The sequence below is a fragment of the Vitis vinifera genome, chromosome 13, assembly GCF_030704535.1.
Source record: "Vitis vinifera cultivar Pinot Noir 40024 chromosome 13, ASM3070453v1".
Lineage (NCBI taxonomy): Eukaryota > Viridiplantae > Streptophyta > Magnoliopsida > Vitales > Vitaceae > Vitis > Vitis vinifera.
In genome coordinates, this window is record NC_081817.1 from 40391 (window position 1) to 60964 (window position 20574).

Consider the following 20574-nt stretch of genomic DNA (forward strand, 5'->3'; position numbering starts at 1 on the left):
GTTTTATCCTTTCTTTAGAAAATGGGTTTTCTGGTGGAGTGTCTACGAGACTGCAATCGAGCACTTCTAATTTCTCCAAACTATGCAAAGGTGAAAAATGCTGTCATCTATTTTTATTTGCATGCTGTGTATCTCATCTTTAAAATAGAAACTCATAATTAGTAAATATCATATGCCAGTTTCGTTAATGAAAACTTGCATTATTTCCTATATAATTTCTCAATTTCTTAGTGGAAGAACTATCATCATAGGAAATTTGGAACTCAAGAGTTTCTATTTGTACCCATGGTTTTAAAGGTGAAAGCATAAGGATGACATTTTATTCCCTGTGAAGCCAGAATAAATCTCTAGGTATGAAGTATAGTCTTTAATTTTATTTTTTGTATTAAAAAGGGTTGCAAAAAATAGCTATAAAACTATGTAAAAGGTAGAAAAAGTAAGAAAGAGTTAATTTCATTTACCTTCTTTGAGGTTTAGGCTAAATATACTTGGGTACCATTAGTTTGAAATTTTATCAAATACCCCCCCTACCCTTCTCATTTGTTATTTTCACTCACCTCCTCTTGATTCAAAATAAGAGAGGTATTTGATGAAATTTCAAACTCAAGGTGGTTAAGCACTTCTGTTGTCTATCCCTTTTCTCTACTACCATTCTATTATTTAAATCTTATAATAGTAGTCCAATGAGGTGTAAAAGGAGTGAACCTCAGTTTGTGAGGCATGGGCGTTTTAGGAAGGTGTGTGTTTCCATTGTAACATCTTCTTTATAATAGTATGAGGATGAACTTCTCTTCAAACAATTAGCCCTTTGCTAGAAATGAACAACTCAGCTACTGATTGAAACTTTGTCAAAAGAACACTGAAACACTCTCTTTCATGCAACAGAATTCTATGATTGAAAAATCTAAGTAGGTGCTTTTGTTGTAGATCTTTGTTAAACCACCGCTTTCCTGATAGAAGGAAAAAAGTCTTCAAATTCTTTATTCTCTGTGCAGTGTATTAAGTTACTTTAGTTCAGGGTAAGGTTGTACAATGAGTTTGTTAGGTCATTATTGATATGGAATTATTTTGTGGGAATTCTATTGCAGTTGGAATTATATTGTGAGAATTTATGGATGGTTGCAGAAGTTAAAGCGAATAGAAAATTTGGCTTAGGTATTCTTGGACATATTATCCTTCTGAATTAGGGCCTTGGAGGAGCTTGGCAGTGGACTTACTTTATGGGCATGGAGTAACCACATCACCAAGTCTTTTCTGAAGTTGAAGCAGGATGATCATTCAGGTGTGACCAGAAAATGTTGTCCTTCTGAATTCAGCCTTCAAGGGATTTTGCTATGGTTTAGATTTTAGGCCTGAAGTAGCCACTATCTTGACTAGTCTGTTCTGGAAAAAGAAAATCAATTTGTGTAGAACAGGCTTCCTTCACCTTATTGCAAACAACCCTTATATGGTATCCTACCTGGAAACACCACCAACCTTATGGTCCTGAACATGCCCAAGTATCATTGTAATAACTTCTATAACAACATTGCCAACTACTGTTGTCTGGAAATAATAGTTTTGTGCTTCACACACCAGTTCAAAAAATAGTTCGGGAACTTCTGTTCAGAATAATTGGAAATAGAGGTGTTTATGTAGTCTTGTTTTCTGCTTGGATTTAATTTTCAGCCTGTTCTTCAAATGGAAATATCTTTACTGCAGGCATGGTATAGGAGAGGTAAAGCAAATGCTTCTTTGAATGGTTATGAAGATGCAGTTCATGACTTGAATGTTGCTATGCATTTGGAAGAGTCTTTGGCTGGAAGAAGTCAGATTGAAAGGGAGCTAAAGTTAATTTTGGACCAATATAAGGGGAATAATTCAGTGGATCAACATGATCAAAATGACTTAGGTACCTTAGGTAAGATGTATCCAAACATATTTCTTATTTGCTTTATCCTTCATGTATCTCTAATTTTAGTTAATCATTGGTTCCATTTGTACTTTGTTTTTTATTAACACTTGTTGAAAGAGAGAGAGAGAAAACCTTAATTCTCATTCATATGTTTAACTTCTTACAATTGAGAAATATATATACAAGGCTAGGTTGAACTAACTACCATATATGTGACCTATATTATGAAAGAAAAGAAATATTGTATACTATAAATACATTATATTCAACACTCTCCCTCAAGCTGGAGCATATATGTCATATGCACCAAGCTTGTTACAAATGTATTTAATCCTAGGACCTCTGAGAGATTTAGTGAAGATGTCTGTTAGTTGATAATTTGAATTAACAAAACTTGTAACAACACACCCTGATGCGATCTTCTCTCTAATGAAGTGACAGTCAACTTCAATATGCTTGGTCCTTCCATGAAAGACTGGATTGGATGCAATATGTAATGCGGCTTGATTGTCACAGACTAGCTTTATCTGTTCATCTTTTCCAAATCTCAATTCCTGAAGGAGTTGCCTCAACCATATGAGTTCACATGTTGCCAAAGCCATAACTCGATACTCAGTTTCGGCGCTTGATCTGACCACTACATCTTGTTTCTTACTCTTCTAGGATAGTAAGTTACCTCCAATAAAAACACAATACCATGAGGTGGAACGCCTATCTGAGGGTGAACCAGCCCAGTTTGCATCTGTGTAACCAACAATTTGGGTATGACCCCTGTCTTCATACAACATACCTTGGCCTAGTGTTCCTTTAATATATCGAAGAATGCGGATCACAACATCCCAATGGTTGTCACATGGTGACTGTAGAAATTGACTAACCACACTCACAGGAAAAGAGATGTCTAGCCGAGTGATGGTGAGGTAGTTCAGTTTGCCTACAAGTCGTCGATATCTCCCAAGATCTCTTAAAGGCTCCCCTTGTCCTGGTACAAGTTTGACATTTGGATCCATAAGAGTGTCAACAGGTTTACATTCTAACATGTTTCGATGTCTAAGGCATACTTCCTTTGTGACATAACCACACCTGAACTGGATTAAGCTATTTCAAGTCTCAGAAAGTACTTGAGTTTGCCTAAGTCTTTGGTTTGAAAGTGGTTGAAAAGGTGTTGCTTTAGTCTTTGGATACCCTCCGGATCACTGCTTGTAATGACAATGTCATCCACATAAACTACCAAATAGATGTACTAGTTCGAAAAGTTATGATGAAAGAAAACTGAATGATCTGCTTACTTTGAAGCATTCCAAAATCTTGAACAATTGAACTAAAACGCCCAAACCATGCCCGAGGAGACTGTTTCAAGCCATATAGAGAGCGGCGTAACTTGCACACTAAACTAGACCCCCCATGAGCAACAAAACCAGGTGGTTGCTCCATATACACTTCCTCGAGAAGTTCACCATGAAGGAAAGCATTCTTAATATCCAACTGATAAAGAGGCCAATGACACATAGCTGCCATGGAGAGAAATAAGCGAACGGAAGCAATTTTGGCATCAGGAGAGAAGGTGTCACCATAGTCACAACCATAAATCTGAGTATAACCTTTAGCAACCAAGCAGGCCTTAAGGCGATCAACCTGACCATCAAGACCAACTTTAACAGTGTAGACCCAACGACATCCAACTGTAGATTTACCAGGAGGTAAAGAAACAAGATCTCATGTGCCATTGGAGTGTCGAGCAACCATTTCATCAACCATTGCCTGTCGCCACCTAGGATGAGAAAGTGCCTCACTAGTGCTCTTAGGAAGAGAAACAGAGGATAAAGTAGAGACAAAGGCAAAATATGATGAAGATTATCGATGGTAGCTTAAAAAATTATAAATAGGATGAGGATTACGAGTAGATTGATTACCCTTCCGAAGAGCAATAGGCAAATGGTCAGTAGATGATAGGGCCGGGGTAGGAGAAATCGGTGGGACAGGAGGTGAGTCATCAGGTACCTCAGCTGAAAAGAGAGGAGGAGCAACAGCACGATGTCGACGATGATAAACCTGAAGATGACGAGAGAGCGCATCTGAAGGGGGGGATATATAGGGAAGTGGCAATACTTCAGAAATGGGAAGAGAGTCAGAGGATGAGAAGAATGGAGAGCCCTCAAAGAAGGTGACATTAGCGAAGAGAAAATAACGATGAGTGTCAGGGGAATAACAACAATAGCCCTTCTGAAGTCGAGAGTATCCCAAGAAGATGCATTTTGTAGCCTTAACGGAGAGCTTGTCCTGTCCAAGTGTGACAGTATGAACAAAACAAGTACAGCCAAAGACATTAGGAGGAAGGAAATAAAGAGGTTGGGTAGGAAAAATGAGGGAATGAGGGATTTGGTCGTGTAATATAGATGAGGGCATACGATTAATCAAGTAACAGGCTGTAAGAACAACATCCCCCCAAAAACAAAAAGGAACATGACTATGGAGAAGGAGGGTACGAGCTGTCTCAACAAGATGTCGATTTTTACGTTCAACAACCCCATTTTGTTGAGGAGTATGAGCACAAGATGACTGATGGAGGATCCCATGTTGGGACATAAAAGAAGTAAAGGGTGTAGAAAAATATTCTTGAGCATTGTCACTGCGTAATACTCGAATAGAAACATTGAATTGTGTTTGGATTTTGGCATAAAATTTTTGGAAAATAGAGAATAACTCAGCTTGATTTTTCATTAAAAATAACCAAATACATCTTGAATAGTCATCAATGAAAGTGACAAAATACTGAAATCGTAAAGTAGACGTGGTTCGACACGGACCCCAAACATCAGTGTGGACAAGTTCAAAATGAGACTTTGCCCGATTATTCAAACGTTTTGGGAATGAGACACGAGTATGTTTCCCAAGCTGACATGACTCACATGCAAGCAACGACAAAGTGGAAAAACGAGGGACGATCTTTTGGAACTTGGAGAGACTAGGATGACCCAGACGACTGTGAATGAGAAGAGGAGCATCGATGGAAATGCAAGCTGCAGGAGATGAAGGTGATGTGAGATGATAGAGGCCTTGAGACTCACGCCCTATGTCAATCATCTTCCCTGTACTCTGGTCCTATAAGATCACAGATTTATTAGAAAAAACGATAGAATAGTTAAGAATGCAAGTTATTTTGCTGATGGAAATAAGATTAAAAGGACACTCAGGGGCATAAAGGACAGAATGGAGAGGGAAGGAAGGGAGAGGATGAGCCAAACTAATACCTTTATCCATAGTTTGGGAACCATTAGCTAAAGTAACAGTAGGTAAGGCAGAGGTAGTAGTAATAGAGGAGAAAAGGTGTTTATTACCAGAGATATGATCAGATGCTCCAGAATCTAGAATCCACTGGCCAAGAGAAGGAAACTGAGTAAAACAGACAGAGACATTACCGGTCTAAGCAACAGAAGCTGATGTGGCTGCCTGATATCGGAGATAGGCATCATAATCACTACCAGTAAGGGTGATACTCTAAGATGTGGAGCTCGCAGCGGAGCCAGGTCGAGATAGCAGAGGATTAGATGACTGAGCAATGTGGGCAGTGCGAGGAGGCCGTCCATGTAACTGATAGCAACGATCTCGAGTGTGACCAAGCTTATTACAATAGGTGCACCGAGGACGTTGTCCTCGACCCCTATTGCCACTACGTCCTCCTCGAGAGTTAGTCTGAGAGGCTAACACAGATGAATCTGAAGGACCATCAGTCGATAAGGTCTGAGTAGAGGAGAGGCGTAAGAGACGAGTGAACACGTCATCCAATGATGGTACTAATGGACTAACAGGAATAAAATCGTTGAATATCATTCGTGTATAATCCTTTAGCCTAAGTCCAAAATTTAAAGCAGGTTTTGTAGGCACAAAGATAATGTAAAATTTTGGGATCAACAGATTGCCATAATACGCTGCATAATTGTGCATCGATTTTCTTCTATTGCACTTTGTCAACATCAGGTATAGCATCCTCAGGTGTAACAAGATGATCCTCATAACCTTGTCCCATAAACTAGAGTTCCACGGACGCTGACCAAGAGAGATAATTCTCACTACCAATCAATTTTTCTGATGTGATAGTAGGAGATCTAGAGATGACGGATGTAAAAATAGGATTTTTAGTCGCCATATCCACTTCACCTGAAATTGAATCACGTTTGGATCGAAGAGAGCCCTAAAGGGAGGTCGAATCACAGCTGTGGAAGAAGAACCTGGTATGTCGGGACCCAAACAAATGAGAAAAGTGACTGGAGATGAAGAAGAGGCCTTCCCAAGGCACACATAGGTCTCGGCCAAGGAAGGGAGTTGTCGTCGGAGGCCGAAGGAGGCTAAAAGAAGACCTGCGAAGGTTGAAATGCCAAAAAAATGGAGAAGCAGGGTTCGGAGAGGACTGACGGAGGGTTAGAAGTGCAAGACGGCGTCGGACGAGCCTGCTGGAAGAAGCTCGGCACCAGAAAGTGGGCCACGCGCCCTCACGCGCCGGCGCGTGGAAGGCGCGTAGGTGGGTTTTTGGCTCCGGTGCTTTGAGAAAAGCTGCAGATCTCCTCTTTGCGCTCCTGATGATGTGGTCGGTGTCGGAAAATATCGCCGGAAAAATGTTGACGATGATGAGGGTTTTCTAACCACAATATGGCTGACTGGAAAGCTTTGGGAGATGGAAAAGGTGACCGGAATGAAACACGGTCATTTGACGGATTCCCGGAATTAATTATACAAGTAAACCAAAAAGAATAAAGTTTTCTCCCTTGACTCTGATACCATGTTGAAAGAGAGAGAGAGAGAGAAAACCTTAATTCTCATTCATATGTTTAACTTCTTACAATAGAGAAATATATATACAAGGCTAGGTTGAACTAACTACCATATATGTGACCTATATTATGAAAGGAAAGAAAGATTGTACACTATAAATACATTATATTCAACAACATTCATTCATAGTTATTGGTTCCCCTCGATTGTTACTTATTCATTTAACCTAAGTATCCTTATGATATTTAGGTCTTGTTTGGAGTAGCTTCTTGCTTTGGCTTAACCTGGAATTGAATCCAAAGCCATGATTTTAAATTAGATTCCCATACATTTAGGTTTTCTATTCTGATTAAGTTTTTATTATATTCTAATTAGGCTTTTATTATAGTTTTTATGTTATCAGGCTTCTAATTTATAATTTCCTTTTAGAAATAATTTAATCATGACTAGAATTATTTTCCTATTATAATCGACATCAAGATTAGCTTTATAAATACCTACAATTGTTGACAATTATTCATTCAATAAAAATAATTGTTTGGAAATTTTCCATCTTGAATTTACTCCTCGGGGATCTTTTATTCCTTTCTTTATCTTCTCTTTTCCATTCTTTCCATTTTGTCAAATTGGTATCAAAGCTAAAGAAAAACCTTAAGGCTACGTTTGGTTGGTAGGATATGATAGGTTGGACATGGTAGAGGTCATGATAGAAGAAGAAGCTCACACGAAGATGGTTGGGATTAGGTGAGTTACTGAGGATTTGTCATGGTTTGCCCAAATGTTTCAATGATGTGAACCATCAGAAGCTCACATGAAGAGTCTAGAAAGAAAACCCTTTTCATAATGCTAGACGAAGAGATAACATAGAGAGAAGTAGGTTGGAAAATAAATTGGTTCCTACACTTGATTTGAAAAGGAGAGAAATCAGAATTGAGGTTGTTGATGGTTTTGATAAAACTTAAGTTGAAAGGTACCATACTTTAACAGTGAGAGAGCTGAAGAGCAACATAGTCAATAAGGCAGACTAAAAGCCATCACATGGGAACACATGAAAGCAAAGACACAAAAGCAATTCTTATTGTGGATTATGTTATGGAGTTGTATGAGCAGTTCCACTCTTTAAAACAAGGTATGTTAGTTGCAGAATAAACTTTTGAGTTTGATAGTCTCAACAATATGCCTCAATGGTCAAAAAGTAGGTATGCAGTATATTGCAAGAAAACTTGTGTCTGGGCACTTTGATGGTGTGTCACATAGGAATATGCCTACATCCAGGGTGTTCTGAGTGATCAAACAGCTAAAAAGAATGAATGGGGGACTACCAAAACTAGTCAGACCAATGATAGTAGTTGGTTTATTGATATGGGTGGAAAATGGAAAGAAATACAGAGGTTTGAAATGCTAAACAGCCCTGCTGTGAGCTCTTCAAAACTAGACTGCTTGTCACAAACTCCTTTTTCTTTTGGAGAAGTTTTTTAGTTACTATTAACACAATAGTTGCTTTAAGTTTTCACTAAAGAGAAAAATACGATTATATAATTTCTTACTGTAACTCTTGGTAACAGAAAATTAGTTGAGAAGATCAAGAGATGGACTTCTGTTTAAGAGGGTGCAGGAGCTCCTCCATGGAAAAAAAATTTCACTTCTTTCATAAGGAACATCTATTGAATTACTGAAAGAAATGAAAGGTACATGAAAGATGTGTTATCCTTCAACAAGTAATGAAAGTAGTTACAGAAAAAGAGTTTCAGCACTATCCAGATAGATGTGAGCCTAGACATCACAAAAGCTAGCAAGGACCCTTATGATAGGTCTGCTCAGAATTTGATTCAGTTCCATTAAAAACTTACTAGATTGACCTGGACTGTTCATTAGTTTTGCATTTGCCCCTGCTAAACTTTTAATCGAAGTATGACTTGTCTGTTTTGTTTTCAGTTTGTGGTAAAGGGTGCTCTTGTTAGTTCCTTACTTCTGACATAATAAAGGCCATATGTGACAGAGGAGCAGCTCCAGATAAAATTACAGTGTGTCTCTACACCAACTAAAGGACGGGGAATGGCTTCACTGAGTGAAATTTCTCAATCTTACTTGGTTCATACTGAAGAACCTTATGCTGCGGTATGAACATAGACCTTTTTGTCAATGCTATTAAATACTTAATTTTGCTAGTTACAATGATGTCTTTTAACATACATCACTTTAATCGGAGATTTTATTTCCAACTAATAGTGAAGCTGCTTATATTTCTTTTCTTTCTTTCCTTCTTTTTTTTTAAAGGTTTGTGGTGATCCACTGTCTTGCATTTTTTGTTTCCATTATTCAATAGAAGTTTCCTCCTTTCCTTCAATAAAAGGGTTTTGGTTAAAGAATTATTGGTGGCTGAGTTGTTTGTTTTAGTAGATGAAATTCAATGGTAGCCACATTTTTTTTTTTAGATAGGAAACAACAAAGGAATATATTGATAAAAAGGATGTACAAGAGAAGGATGAGGAATCCTCCCACCAAAGAAAAACAAAACTACAAGGAATCAAACACAAGAAAATACAAAGTAAAAACAAACAAACTCTCTAGGTTGGACCAACCCATTGGGATTACACACCGCTAACCAATCAAGTTGTAACACGTTAAGGGGAATCCCCTTAAAAACCTTAGAACAAAAAGCCCAAAGAGAAGCAAAGAAATGAATAGAATCCCAAAGGTTCTCTGAATTCCTTGCTTTATCCTAAAAAATCCTTGCACTTCTTTCCCGTCATACCACCCAAATTATAGTGATGCACGCAGCTTGCCATAAAACAATCCCTCTCTTAGAAGATCCAAAACCGTTAAAATTGGTAGATAGCATGTCAAAGATGCTCCTTGGGGGAACCCAATCCTTCTTTGCTAACTGAAATAATATGTGCCACAACCCCGTCATCAAAGAACAATGGAGAAAAAGATGATCTACTGTTTCTCCATGCTTCATGCACAACTTATAAATGTCGGTACTAAGTGCTTTGTAGGGTCTTCTCAACTGTAGCAAGTCATTAGTATTTACCTTCTTATGTACCACTAACCAGACAAAGGACTTGACTTTGAAAGGAACTTGAGAATTCCAGACTAACTTAGTAGGGAAAACTGGAGGCAAACCAGAAAATTGGGATAAGGCAAGAAATAAAGATTTGATTGTAAAAAGTTCTGAAAGAGATAAAGACCAGGATCTCATATCTAGAACCGAAGGTGATAAATGTAGACGATCAAGAGACCGCATGAGACCTTTTAAATCTTCTATCTTAGAATCGGAAAGGTTACAACGAAAGTTAAAGTTCCAAGAGAAGAGGTGAGTAGAGCCAAGAATTGAAGAAATATGTTTATTTTTATCCGTAACTATTCTAAGTAGTCTTAGATATTGGACCCCCAAAGGTTGGTCCCTCCACCACAAGTGTTCCCAGAATCGAATTCATTCCCCATCTCCTACCACAAACCGAGTAAACTTAGAAAACTCTTGGGAGACTTGTGCAATAGCCGTCCAAGGACAACGATATGACCATTTGACTATAGTGTTGGCATCCCAACCATTGGAGTGTGATCCATAAATGCTTAAAATAACCTGATGCCACAGAGCTGAACCCTCCTTAGGATATCTCCACAACCATTTCCCTAAGAGAGCGAAATTCCTTATAGAAATCTTTCCAAATCCTAATCCCCCTTTCGCCTTCGGATTACACACTACATCCCAGCTAATCAGATAATCTCTTTTGCCTTTTCCAACCCCTGACCATAAAAAATCTCTTTGCAATCTCTCGATTTTTGCTGCCACTGAGGCAGGAATCTTAAACAAGGAGAGAAAGTAACAGGGCATATGGGTGAGACAAGATTGAATGAGAGTTATCCTGTCTCCAAAAGATAAATACGTTTTTTTCCACCTATCTAATCTTCTCGAGATCCTCTCAATCACAAGATCTCAAAAGCCACAAGCCTAGGGATTCTCTCCCAGAGGAAGACCCAAGTAGAGTATAGGTCACCTCGAAGCCTTGCAATCGAGCAACTCGGCCAACCTAGAGAGATGATTCTGTTCAAGATTAATGCTATAAATATTACTTTTGTCAAGGTTAACCTTCAGCATAGAAATATGCCCAAACACTAGCAAAACACTCTTGAGGGTTAGCATATCCTCTTCTCGAGTGCTAGAAAAGAAACTGGTATCATCTACAAATTGTAAATGGGACACCCTTGTTCTGTTCCTACCCACCCTGAAACCCTCCAAGGCATTTCTTTCCTCTGCTCTCAATAACATCCTGCTCAATACATCTGTAACTAAAGTGAACAAAAAAGGGGATAAAGGGTCTCCTTGTCTTAAACCTCTAGATGCCTTAACCCACCCTTTAGCGTTTCCATTGACTAGGATTACAAAAGATACTAAGGACAAACAGCCTCTCATCAATTTCCTCCATCTAGGACTAAACCCCTTCTTCTCCAACACATGATCCAAAAAATCCTAACTCACACGATCATAAGCCTTTTCAAAGTCAATTTTGAAGACAACTCCTTCATCCCCTGATAGTCTTTTCTCATCCACTATCTCATTGGTTATGAAAACTGCATCCAAAATTTGTCTCCCTTGAACAAAAGCTCCTTGAGTAGAATGGATAGTTTCATGAAGTACCCCTCTTAGACACCCTGCTAACACTTTGGCTATTATCTTGTAAAGACTAGTGATCAAGTTAATAGGTCTATAGTTTGAGATTTTCTTTGACATGTTTTTTTTGGGTAACAGAACTATGAAGGAAACATTAGTGTTTTGATTGATAATCCCGCTCTTATGAAACTCTGCAAACACTCTCACTAGATCCTCCTTGATCACATCCCAACAATCTTGAAACATTGCAATGGTAAATCCATTAGGCCCCAGTGCCTTATCCCTATCCAACTGAAAAATGGCCTTAGAAATCTCTTCTTCAGTAAAAGGGGATTCCAACCTAGACGCACTCTCTCCAAATATAAGGGACCAATCTAAGCCTTCAACTCTCCAAGACTCTTTAGAAGGGCTCGCATAGAGCTTTTCAAAATACCTTAAAATCTCCTCTTTGATGCTCTCTGAATTATTCAACACTAGGCCTCTTTCATTCTCCAACACCTTGATATATTTCCTATTTTGTCTGCCATTAGCCACTTTATGAAAAAAATTTGAGTTACAATCCCCTTCCTTAACCCATTTCACCCTAGTTTTTTGTCTCCAATGTATTTCTTCCCTCAAAATCAACTCCTCTAACTCCTCTTTTCTTAAAGCTCTCTGGACTAAAAGTTCAAGGGAGATACCCCTTTCTTGCTCCATGGTATCAAAGTTAGCTAAATCAAGCAGGATACTTTTTTTCCTTTCATTTAGTTCTCCAAAAGAAGCCTTATTCCATGCTTTCAATTTGGCCTTAACGAATTGTAATTGTCTCATGAATTTGTGACCTTCCCACCCATTTCCTTGAAACTCTCTCCACCAACTTCCAAAGTGCTCCTTAAAACTAGGATTTTGCAACCACATATTCTCAAACCTAAACGGTGTTGGGCCCCACTTGAATGGATTGGTTTCCAAGACAATTGGTCAATGATCCAATGTCCATCTAGGAAGAACTTCTTGAAGATTTTGAGGAAATAATTGTTCCCACTCATTTGAGTAAAGAAAACGATCTAATCTCTTGCATATGGGATACTCTTGCATGTTTGACCAAGTGAATGGTGCGCTCCTTAAAGGTGAATCTATCAATTCACATTCTCTTATAAAATCATCAAAGTCCTTCATGCTTGGGGTTAAACTAGAACCTCCCATTTTTTCTGAACTTCTCCTTATGACATTGAAATCTCCGCCCACACACCAACACGGGGAAGAAAGTCCAAAAATGTCTGAAAGCTCCACCCAAAAATCCTTCCTAAGTACTGTGTTGTTTGGGCCATCAACTGCGGATAACCATAACAGTTCGCATCCATCCAATGTGAACTTGACTGAGATCGAAAAGGAACCTATTACCACATCCTCACTACATAGATTTTTAGAGTCCAAAATAATCAAAATCCCACCCGAAGCCCCGCACGCTAGAAAGACTGCCCATTCCTTATTTCTAACTGTCCAAACACAACCCATGAACCTTCTATCACACTCCGCCTTTTTTGTTTCCTGAATCATCACTACATCTGGCTTTTCTGATCTCAAAAAATCTTTAACCACCCTTCGCTTTTTCCTTGAACCGAAACCCCTGGTATTCTAACTAATTATCTTCATGGATTAAACTCACAGACCCTAATCCTCCAATCTAGTTCCAATAGGTCTCACAAACCTGTGGAACATCTGCTCTTTCTTCTGGAATATACCTTAATATCCAGAGACTTTAAAACCTCACGCGCTTTTGCCATTTTCCTAGGGGACAGTCCTTCAATTTGGAACACACTCGATGAGTAGCCCGCAATAACACCCTGGCTAACTGTAACCAGGTTAGAGGCCTTATTAGGCGAAATTGGTTTAGGCAAAAATGGGTTAACACCCTCAGTCATCTGGTATGGATAAGCAAGCTGGATCACCTTCATTACAAGATTAAGGATGCCAATAGAAGATTGACCTACAGAATCATTGTCGTCTTTTTTGGAAAAAAATTCAAAGTTTACTTGATTTTCCATAAGAAACTGAGACTGAAAGGTTGAACTGGGAAGAGTGGGAACAAAAGAACTCGGAAAGGAAGAAGTCAAACCACAAAAAGAGGGTATAGAAGACGAGGACGACTGAATAGGTGAAGACGGGATTTACTTATCAAAAAAAAAAAAAAAAATAGGTGAAGACGGGATTACCTCCAAATTTTACACGACCAACAATCCACAATTCCCCATAAAGTTAAGCCCTTTACCTCTGATTTTAGGCGTAGAGGGCAAAACCATGACTGTTGAGCCACGAAGATCGGACCCCACTCGACCCAAAAATCCTTCCCTGTCTTCATCGGAGGAAAATTTGTTCAGAGCCACTTCGTTTCTTGACGACGAAGCCCCTTTCCCCAAACAATTCTTCCGAAACCTTGGAAATCGACGAGAAAAGAGAGGACTCGCATTAGATCCTCGATCTGCCTGAAAATCGACCCCGGGAGCCTCTTCCTTTGGGTCCTCTTCGCTGTCTGCCTGATTCTTCCTGTGCAATAGAGGCTCGCTGCGACACCAAAGACCTTGTCAACTCTCAGAGCTTGGAGGAAAAAGGGTAGACCACAACTTCTTTGAACCGAACATCACCTTCTTCTTCGTGGAACTACTTGACTGAACCTCAAGAAATACAGAAGTTGTTTTCCCCTTTCCCGCTGCAAAATGATCTTCTTCCTTTCGTAACTACACCACCGTCTCATCTGGGTTTTTTCCTCCTAGGCTTAGGCCCAACCCCGACGGGCCTTTGGAATTGCAGCCCACTTTTGCATATTTTGGACCAGTCTTAGACAATGACTGGGCCTTCCTCTCGTAGGCCCGACAACCCTTAACAACAGAGGCCTCGTCCCCTCCGGCCCTAACTCCTCCCGCTTCCTTAGTTCCGACAAGCCCATCGTCCGTTTTATTTGAATTCAAACTAGGCAGCGATGGAATCTGACCACCCTTACCACGTGTCTCTCTGAAAGAAACGCAGCCATACCCCTTTCTCCCCCCTTCCTCATTCTGCTATCTTCCTCGACATGGTGTCTTCCCCCAACCGTTGATCTGACTCTCTCCCCCCGCCTTTCTCCACCTGTCCTCGAGTAAGATGCAAAAGCCTCTCGAGTCGACTCACCCTTTACACTACCTCTTCGACCGTCTTCATCTCCGACCACTACAACAAAAACTGTAAACACTCAATCCCCGTCTGTCACCTCGATCAAAGCTGGAAGGATTGACTTATCCTTTATTGCGATTCTTACCCTCGCCTTGCTAAGATTGAACAATTTCAACGTTCGCCAATCAATTTCAGTAGCTGTCTCCCACCGCTCCACAATTTTCTTTAGGTGTACCTCAGACCAAAGATGAAATGGCAACCCTCGTAATTCAATCCAGCCTCCTCTGAACTTCCCTTCTATTTCCGAATTTTCCTTCGGCGACCATCTTCGCATTTGGACCGTATTCCTTCCCTCAACCCTTAAATTCCTCAAATCTTGGAAAAAGAGAGCTTCCTCTGTTGTTTCAACGAAAAATACTCATTTTCCACCTCCTCCTCTTGGTCCTTCACCACTGACTACTTTTGCAAAGGACCGATGCAAAGGACCGACGTGATTGTATGAAAATCTTTCCCCTCTATATTGCCTTCCTTTTTCGACTGCATTTGAAGGGGGGACCACCAACATTGAAGACAACGCACTTTTAATATTCTCTCATCCTCTGCCCTTCTCGCCCTCAGGAATAATCAAAAAGGAAGATTTTCTATTGGTAGCAAACTCCGAGATCCTTATGAACCTTATGTGGTTGTTGAATCCAACTTCCATCAAGTGGACACAACATTTTCCCCTGAACTTTCTGTTGAATCCCAGGTGACTCTTCATTTCGATGGCTTTCGTCAAATGTTCGATCATCCACCCGACTGCATCCTTTTCAAAACCTAAGACAAAAACAGAGCCTCTACTGTGCTCTGTAATCAAGCACCAATTTCCTCTGTGCTCGCCTTCCAACCTAACCAAGAAGGTCTTCCTCTCCACAAAGACCTTCAATGTCCTTACCATGGCTCAAAGATTTCAAGAAAAAAGAATTACATGATAATGAACTGCAATGTTGATGTTATTTTCGATCATTGAACTTTCACAATGAAGCAATCAATGATCCCTATATGAAGCTTCCTATGAGCTTCTTTTCAATGGTAGCCACATGTATGAGGCAATTTTGCTTAAGGACACTAAGCATGGATTGAACTTGCATAAGCCCCTAAACCTTGAAGGCCAAGCTTGTGGTTGTTGTCCATTATAAATCACAGCCTAAACTATGTGTGGCTGGTTGAATCAGTTTTCAAATAATGCTCAATCTCACCAAATTTCTTTTTTCTGTTCTCTTCTAATTCCTTTTATACCCATTTCCATTTTGTCCTACATCAATTTGTTATTTGACTAAAATCAGTTTTAAAAAAAATTCAAAGTCTTGTTCAAAGTTCTTAAAAACTTTAGATCATAAAAAGCAATCATTTTTGCTATCATAAAAATTTCATATAACAATTGGACAAATTTTGCAAGGTGGGTCAATTTGTTATTAGAGTAAAATCAGTTTTAAAAAAATTCAAAGTCCTGTTCAAAGTTCTTAAAAACTTTAGATCATAATAAGCAATCATTTTTGCAATCATAAAAATTTCATCTAACAATTGGACAAATTTTGCAAGGTGGGAAAGGCATACTCAAAAGTTCCTAGTAACGACAAGCTTGCACCTAGCTTCAATTGTTGCAAGTGATCCTTTGCAAAAATTCACAAAATTTTATTATTTAGTGCTTCTTTGTGTCTATCGTTCCTTTTTTGCACATGCTTATTTTTGGAGGCTATTTGAACTAATTGGAGATTAATTGGACAATATTTCATTGAATGTTGATTAATATTTTTATCATTTAGGAAGTTGATTATTTGTGCTTACCTTGAAATTTCACTATTGACCTAATTTGAAGGTTGTATACCCTTTTTTTCCTCTTTCCTTTGCTTAAAAGAAAAAACAAAAATAATTGCCTTTATTGAATTTTGATATCCATATCACATGTTAGGAGCTATTAATTTACTTATTGTAATTTTAGAGGTATATCGACATATTATCAAAAAAAAGAAAAAAGAAAAAGTTCTCTACATATCTCATAATTCTTTCTATAATTGTTTCCTCCATAGAACTATGTAAGTCCACCAATCGATGACACAATTTGACTCAACAAAATTCTACGGTTGAACTTCCTAATAAACTTTCAGCAAAATTTCTTTATGAATTGACGAAATTATATTTTGAGATGGATAGATAGTTCCCTCACTTTCAATTCAATGTAAGGTTGCAATCGACTGAGGATGTTTATTTGAATCATTCATTTCCTTTTCCCTAGTACAAAATAAGGGAGTGTCTTGTGTTAGAATGCTTACCAATGGCTAAAATTATATTTTTTTAAGGAAGTCAAGGTTCATGCCAAGGTCTCTTACCACTAATGGACAGAATGAGAACCTAAGAGAACCTATGAGGGGAAATAAAGTCTAAAATGTCACTTTGAATTAGGTTCCTAGAGATGATAAGACATGGGTTAACCCATCCATGGAGGACAATGGGACAATTGCATAGGCAACAACTCTATAATGATAGGAACTTTAAACAACTTATTGGTTATACTCTTTTGAGACCTAGTTATGATAAATGGTTAAACCATAATGCTTTCTCTAATCGGTTACCTAACTTTGAGGACTATTTTGTATAGAATGTCATGTCAAACATCTAATGCCTTAACTTCACCAAAATGAAGCCCGTTGTTGTTGTTTTTAGGCAGTATTAGCTAAGTGTCCATTCTAACATAGAGTGACTAGGTGCAATCATCCTTTGAGATAAAATGAAACAAAATTAAAAGAAAAAATATCTTCCCACATATCATAAGAGGCCATTATTAGACCATTGGACTGATCTTAAGCAATTATTCTCTAATGTGAAAGACCGGGAAACTCATTTTGAAGAGCTTGAGTTGAGATGTGAAGTGAGAAAGGAACTTGGTAACCATGGAAGAGTTCATTAATGGGCCGTGTTTAGAAACTAAAAGAGTAAAATTGCATTCTCGTAAGACTTCAGAGGAAGCCTATCACAAGGATTTAGAGATTAAGAGTTATCTTTAGATTCCTAATCAAAGATATGTGGCTTCTCAAGCTGGGGATTGTCATGATAAAGTAAGAGATAACACAAGGACTGATAATGGTGCCAAAGCTAGTTAAGTGGCTTCATGTGGTAGTAATAACATTAGTAAAAGAGTAAATAGTGACAAGGGTAAAGAGTTTGTTTTAATTAAGTATTGGGTTAGTGAATCTAGTAGAGTATTGCTACTTAAGAAGATTTAGATGAGTTCTTATCTTTGGTTTCGTTCCTAGAGAGTTTTTTCTTGCCTTCCTTTGAGTCTCATTTTGAGTTTGCTTTCTTTGGCAATTTCATATATGTTTTGAAATAAACTCATTCTTGTCTTTTAAGGAAGCCTTTAAGGTTGCCCTTTCAGGTCTCCTTGAGGATGGAAGAAGCCATCTCATAGCTTTGCAAGGAACTTACCAACTCATCCTCTTTCATCATATCAACATTTTTTCTTTTCTTAATGACACTCACTTTAGTCTTAAATCTCTCTTGAAGAGATCTCAAGATCTTCCTGTCATTCTCTCAAGTTAAAGCAAATATTAACAACATTGAGTTCGGTTTTCATTTATTTTGATGCTCTCAAATTTAGCAATTAGCATTTTCAATTTAAACAACTTTACAGTGGAAGTACCCTCTTGAGTTATTGCTAAAATGTTTCATGCCGCTTTAGCATATTTGCAAAACGTGATGCACCTTGGTCAAATGACCAATGTTGTGATCTTGTGAAACTTGTCTGAGACTCACATCATTGAAAATACAGTAAAGGGCTTTAGCATTTACTTTACTTCCCTCATCTGAATCTTGTTTGTGCTTTATCTCACCATTTGGCTTGTCATCTTATCAACAAACACTAGGGGTAACCACCTTTACTCCACTGTGTTCTAAACCTTTTTCAGTTTGCATTTTTAAGAAAAATTTCAATTGAATCGTCAAGTAGGGGTAATTGTTCCCATCAAAAGAATTTTGGTGTTGTGAGGGGGAGTGTTGAATCTCCTCCTAGGGAGCGTTTATACATCATCTTCAAGACATTTGAACGCCCTCTTCGAGATGTTTGAACGCTTTGCTCGAACTTTACGTACTAAACTTCATTTTTTTGTTGTCTCTATAAGTGTCACCTAGCTAACATACCATTGTCATTCTTTAAGCTCTAATTACTTCAAATACACACATACCTCAAAAAATAGTCAAATTTGAAGCAACTCAAAATTAACTGTGACCGGTAAGACCCTTGGAGATAATATGCATTGAGCTCAATACAAAAATGGAACAAAATTACCAACCTAGTCTAATACACTAACTATTTATGTCTAATTTCTTAAATGAAGTAGGACCAATACGTGTTTCAAAATTTTCCTTTTCAATTATAGCTTAGAGTGTGATTGTTATTCTTCCTACTCTACGAACTTGGCGTAGATTGTTTAACACAACCAATCTTGAGTGGATTCCTCCTAGAGGCATAGCGAAAATATTAGGAATCTCCTTTAAGCTTTGACAACCATCTTAAAAGGGAAGATTATTTGGCAGATGATTGTTTTATCCTTTGATATGGTTCATTTGGTTAGAGAAGAATGCAAGGATATTTGAGGATGGATGTCACATGGGATCAAATTTACTTTTTCTCTTCCTTATGGACCTTAGTTATTGAGCCTTTTGCAGTTATTCTATTACATATCTTATGACTAGACTAGTAGTGTTTACAGCTCCAACAGGTATAGTGTTGAGAGCATACTCTAGGCATGCAAAAGTAGGTTTGGGTATTAAGGCGGAGATATTATCATTCTTGGAGGGTTTGCAGCAAGCTAAAGCTTTAGGTGATCCAATCTATTAGTAGAGGGAGACTTTGCCACCATAATATCTTGGGTGTTGAATAGGGAGAGAGGTTCATGGAAGCTTGACAACTGGATGCCCAAAATTACAGTCATTGCTAGTGATTTGGGTTGTTCCTTTTCTTGGATTTCTTGTTTAGTTAATTAAGTAGCTGGCCATTTAGCCAAACGAGGAGGCCTCTTATGTTGGAGATTTTCTTCCCCTATTCAGTGTATACTTTTTACTCCTTGAGAAGTGGGTCTATTTTTGTTGTGGTATTGGATACTTTGCTTATTTCCTATCAAATCTTTGTATATATTTGAAGGACTGATCATCCTTCTTGTATTCATCATTTATTGGATGAAGATGTTTTTGGTTATTGGAGACATCAAAATTTTTAGTAAATTAAATTACCACAAAATTGGTCTTCAAAATTGTGGCTTCCCAATTCAATAAAATTTGGGCTCGACAAATGATAGTTAACACACATTAGACACATGGTGTGTATTCAAAAGGTGACATGTGGCGAAATTTCAAAGGCTACAATATTTAGTCCTATAAATAAAATCAAATCTTCCAATTGAAGTAAAAAAAGAATTAAAAATAAATATTCTCTTGTTGAAAAATTTCCTTAATGAAGGAGACAAGTTGCTAAAATTGAGGAACCAAATTCTTTGAATTAAGCAACTGAATCTTGGGGGATTCCAAATTTAATTTCTTAATTTCGCCTATAAACAATGGTGACTTCCTTCAATGAAGAAGAGATCGACAAAATGACTATATGAGAAAAGGGGCTTCATAAAGAAGAAAATGTTTCACAAAAACTCCTTATAAGATTAAGAAATCATAGAAGAACTACACACGTGTTCTTTACCTTTAGATAATCATTTGAGAATAAGCCACTTGAGGCCCTTGATTGACTTTCAAAATCAAGAAAACACTTTCATTGTTTGCTTTCGGATTGTGATAAAAGCAAAAGAATAAGAGGGGAAATATTCTTTTGTAAAGAATATTAACACTGAAATTGTAACCCACAATCATTAATTTTCATAAAATATTTGTTTGTATTATTTTTTCTATAGTTTTGCTAATTTTGCAGGACTTCATGAAATTTGTGCATACAAATTTCTTACACATCCGATGAGACCTCTCTACCTCTTGTCTCTTTTGCTAAGAAAAATGATCACTAGTAAGATGGTGACGTCCAAAAAGATTAAAGTTGTGCATGTCGACAAGGGCAATGACAAGATTGTCATTACTCCATCAGCACACAACATCTCTATAGGCCCTATGACTCATAGCAAAGTAAAATCAA

At 38.1% G+C, this 20574-nt stretch overlaps 1 protein-coding gene across 4 annotated transcripts in view; it reads left to right on the plus strand.

The window, feature by feature from the left end:
- The window catches only part of LOC100263830 (uncharacterized), a 54042-nt gene that overhangs the window by 10592 nt on the left and 22876 nt on the right, over nucleotides 1–20574 (plus strand). For 3 of the 4 annotated variants that reach the window (XR_002031512.2, XM_010659998.3, XM_010659997.3), the window contains exons 4-6: nucleotides 19–90; nucleotides 1702–1900; nucleotides 8664–8782. Coding sequence is in view for 3 of the 4 variants with exons in the window: in XM_010659998.3 (XP_010658300.1) it covers nucleotides 19–90; nucleotides 1702–1900; nucleotides 8664–8782 (390 nt within the window). In the remaining variant the exon portion in view is untranslated. The remainder of the gene's footprint in view (nucleotides 1–18; nucleotides 91–1701; nucleotides 1901–8663; nucleotides 8783–20574) is intronic. The other variant, XM_010659999.3, reaches the window with a different exon arrangement.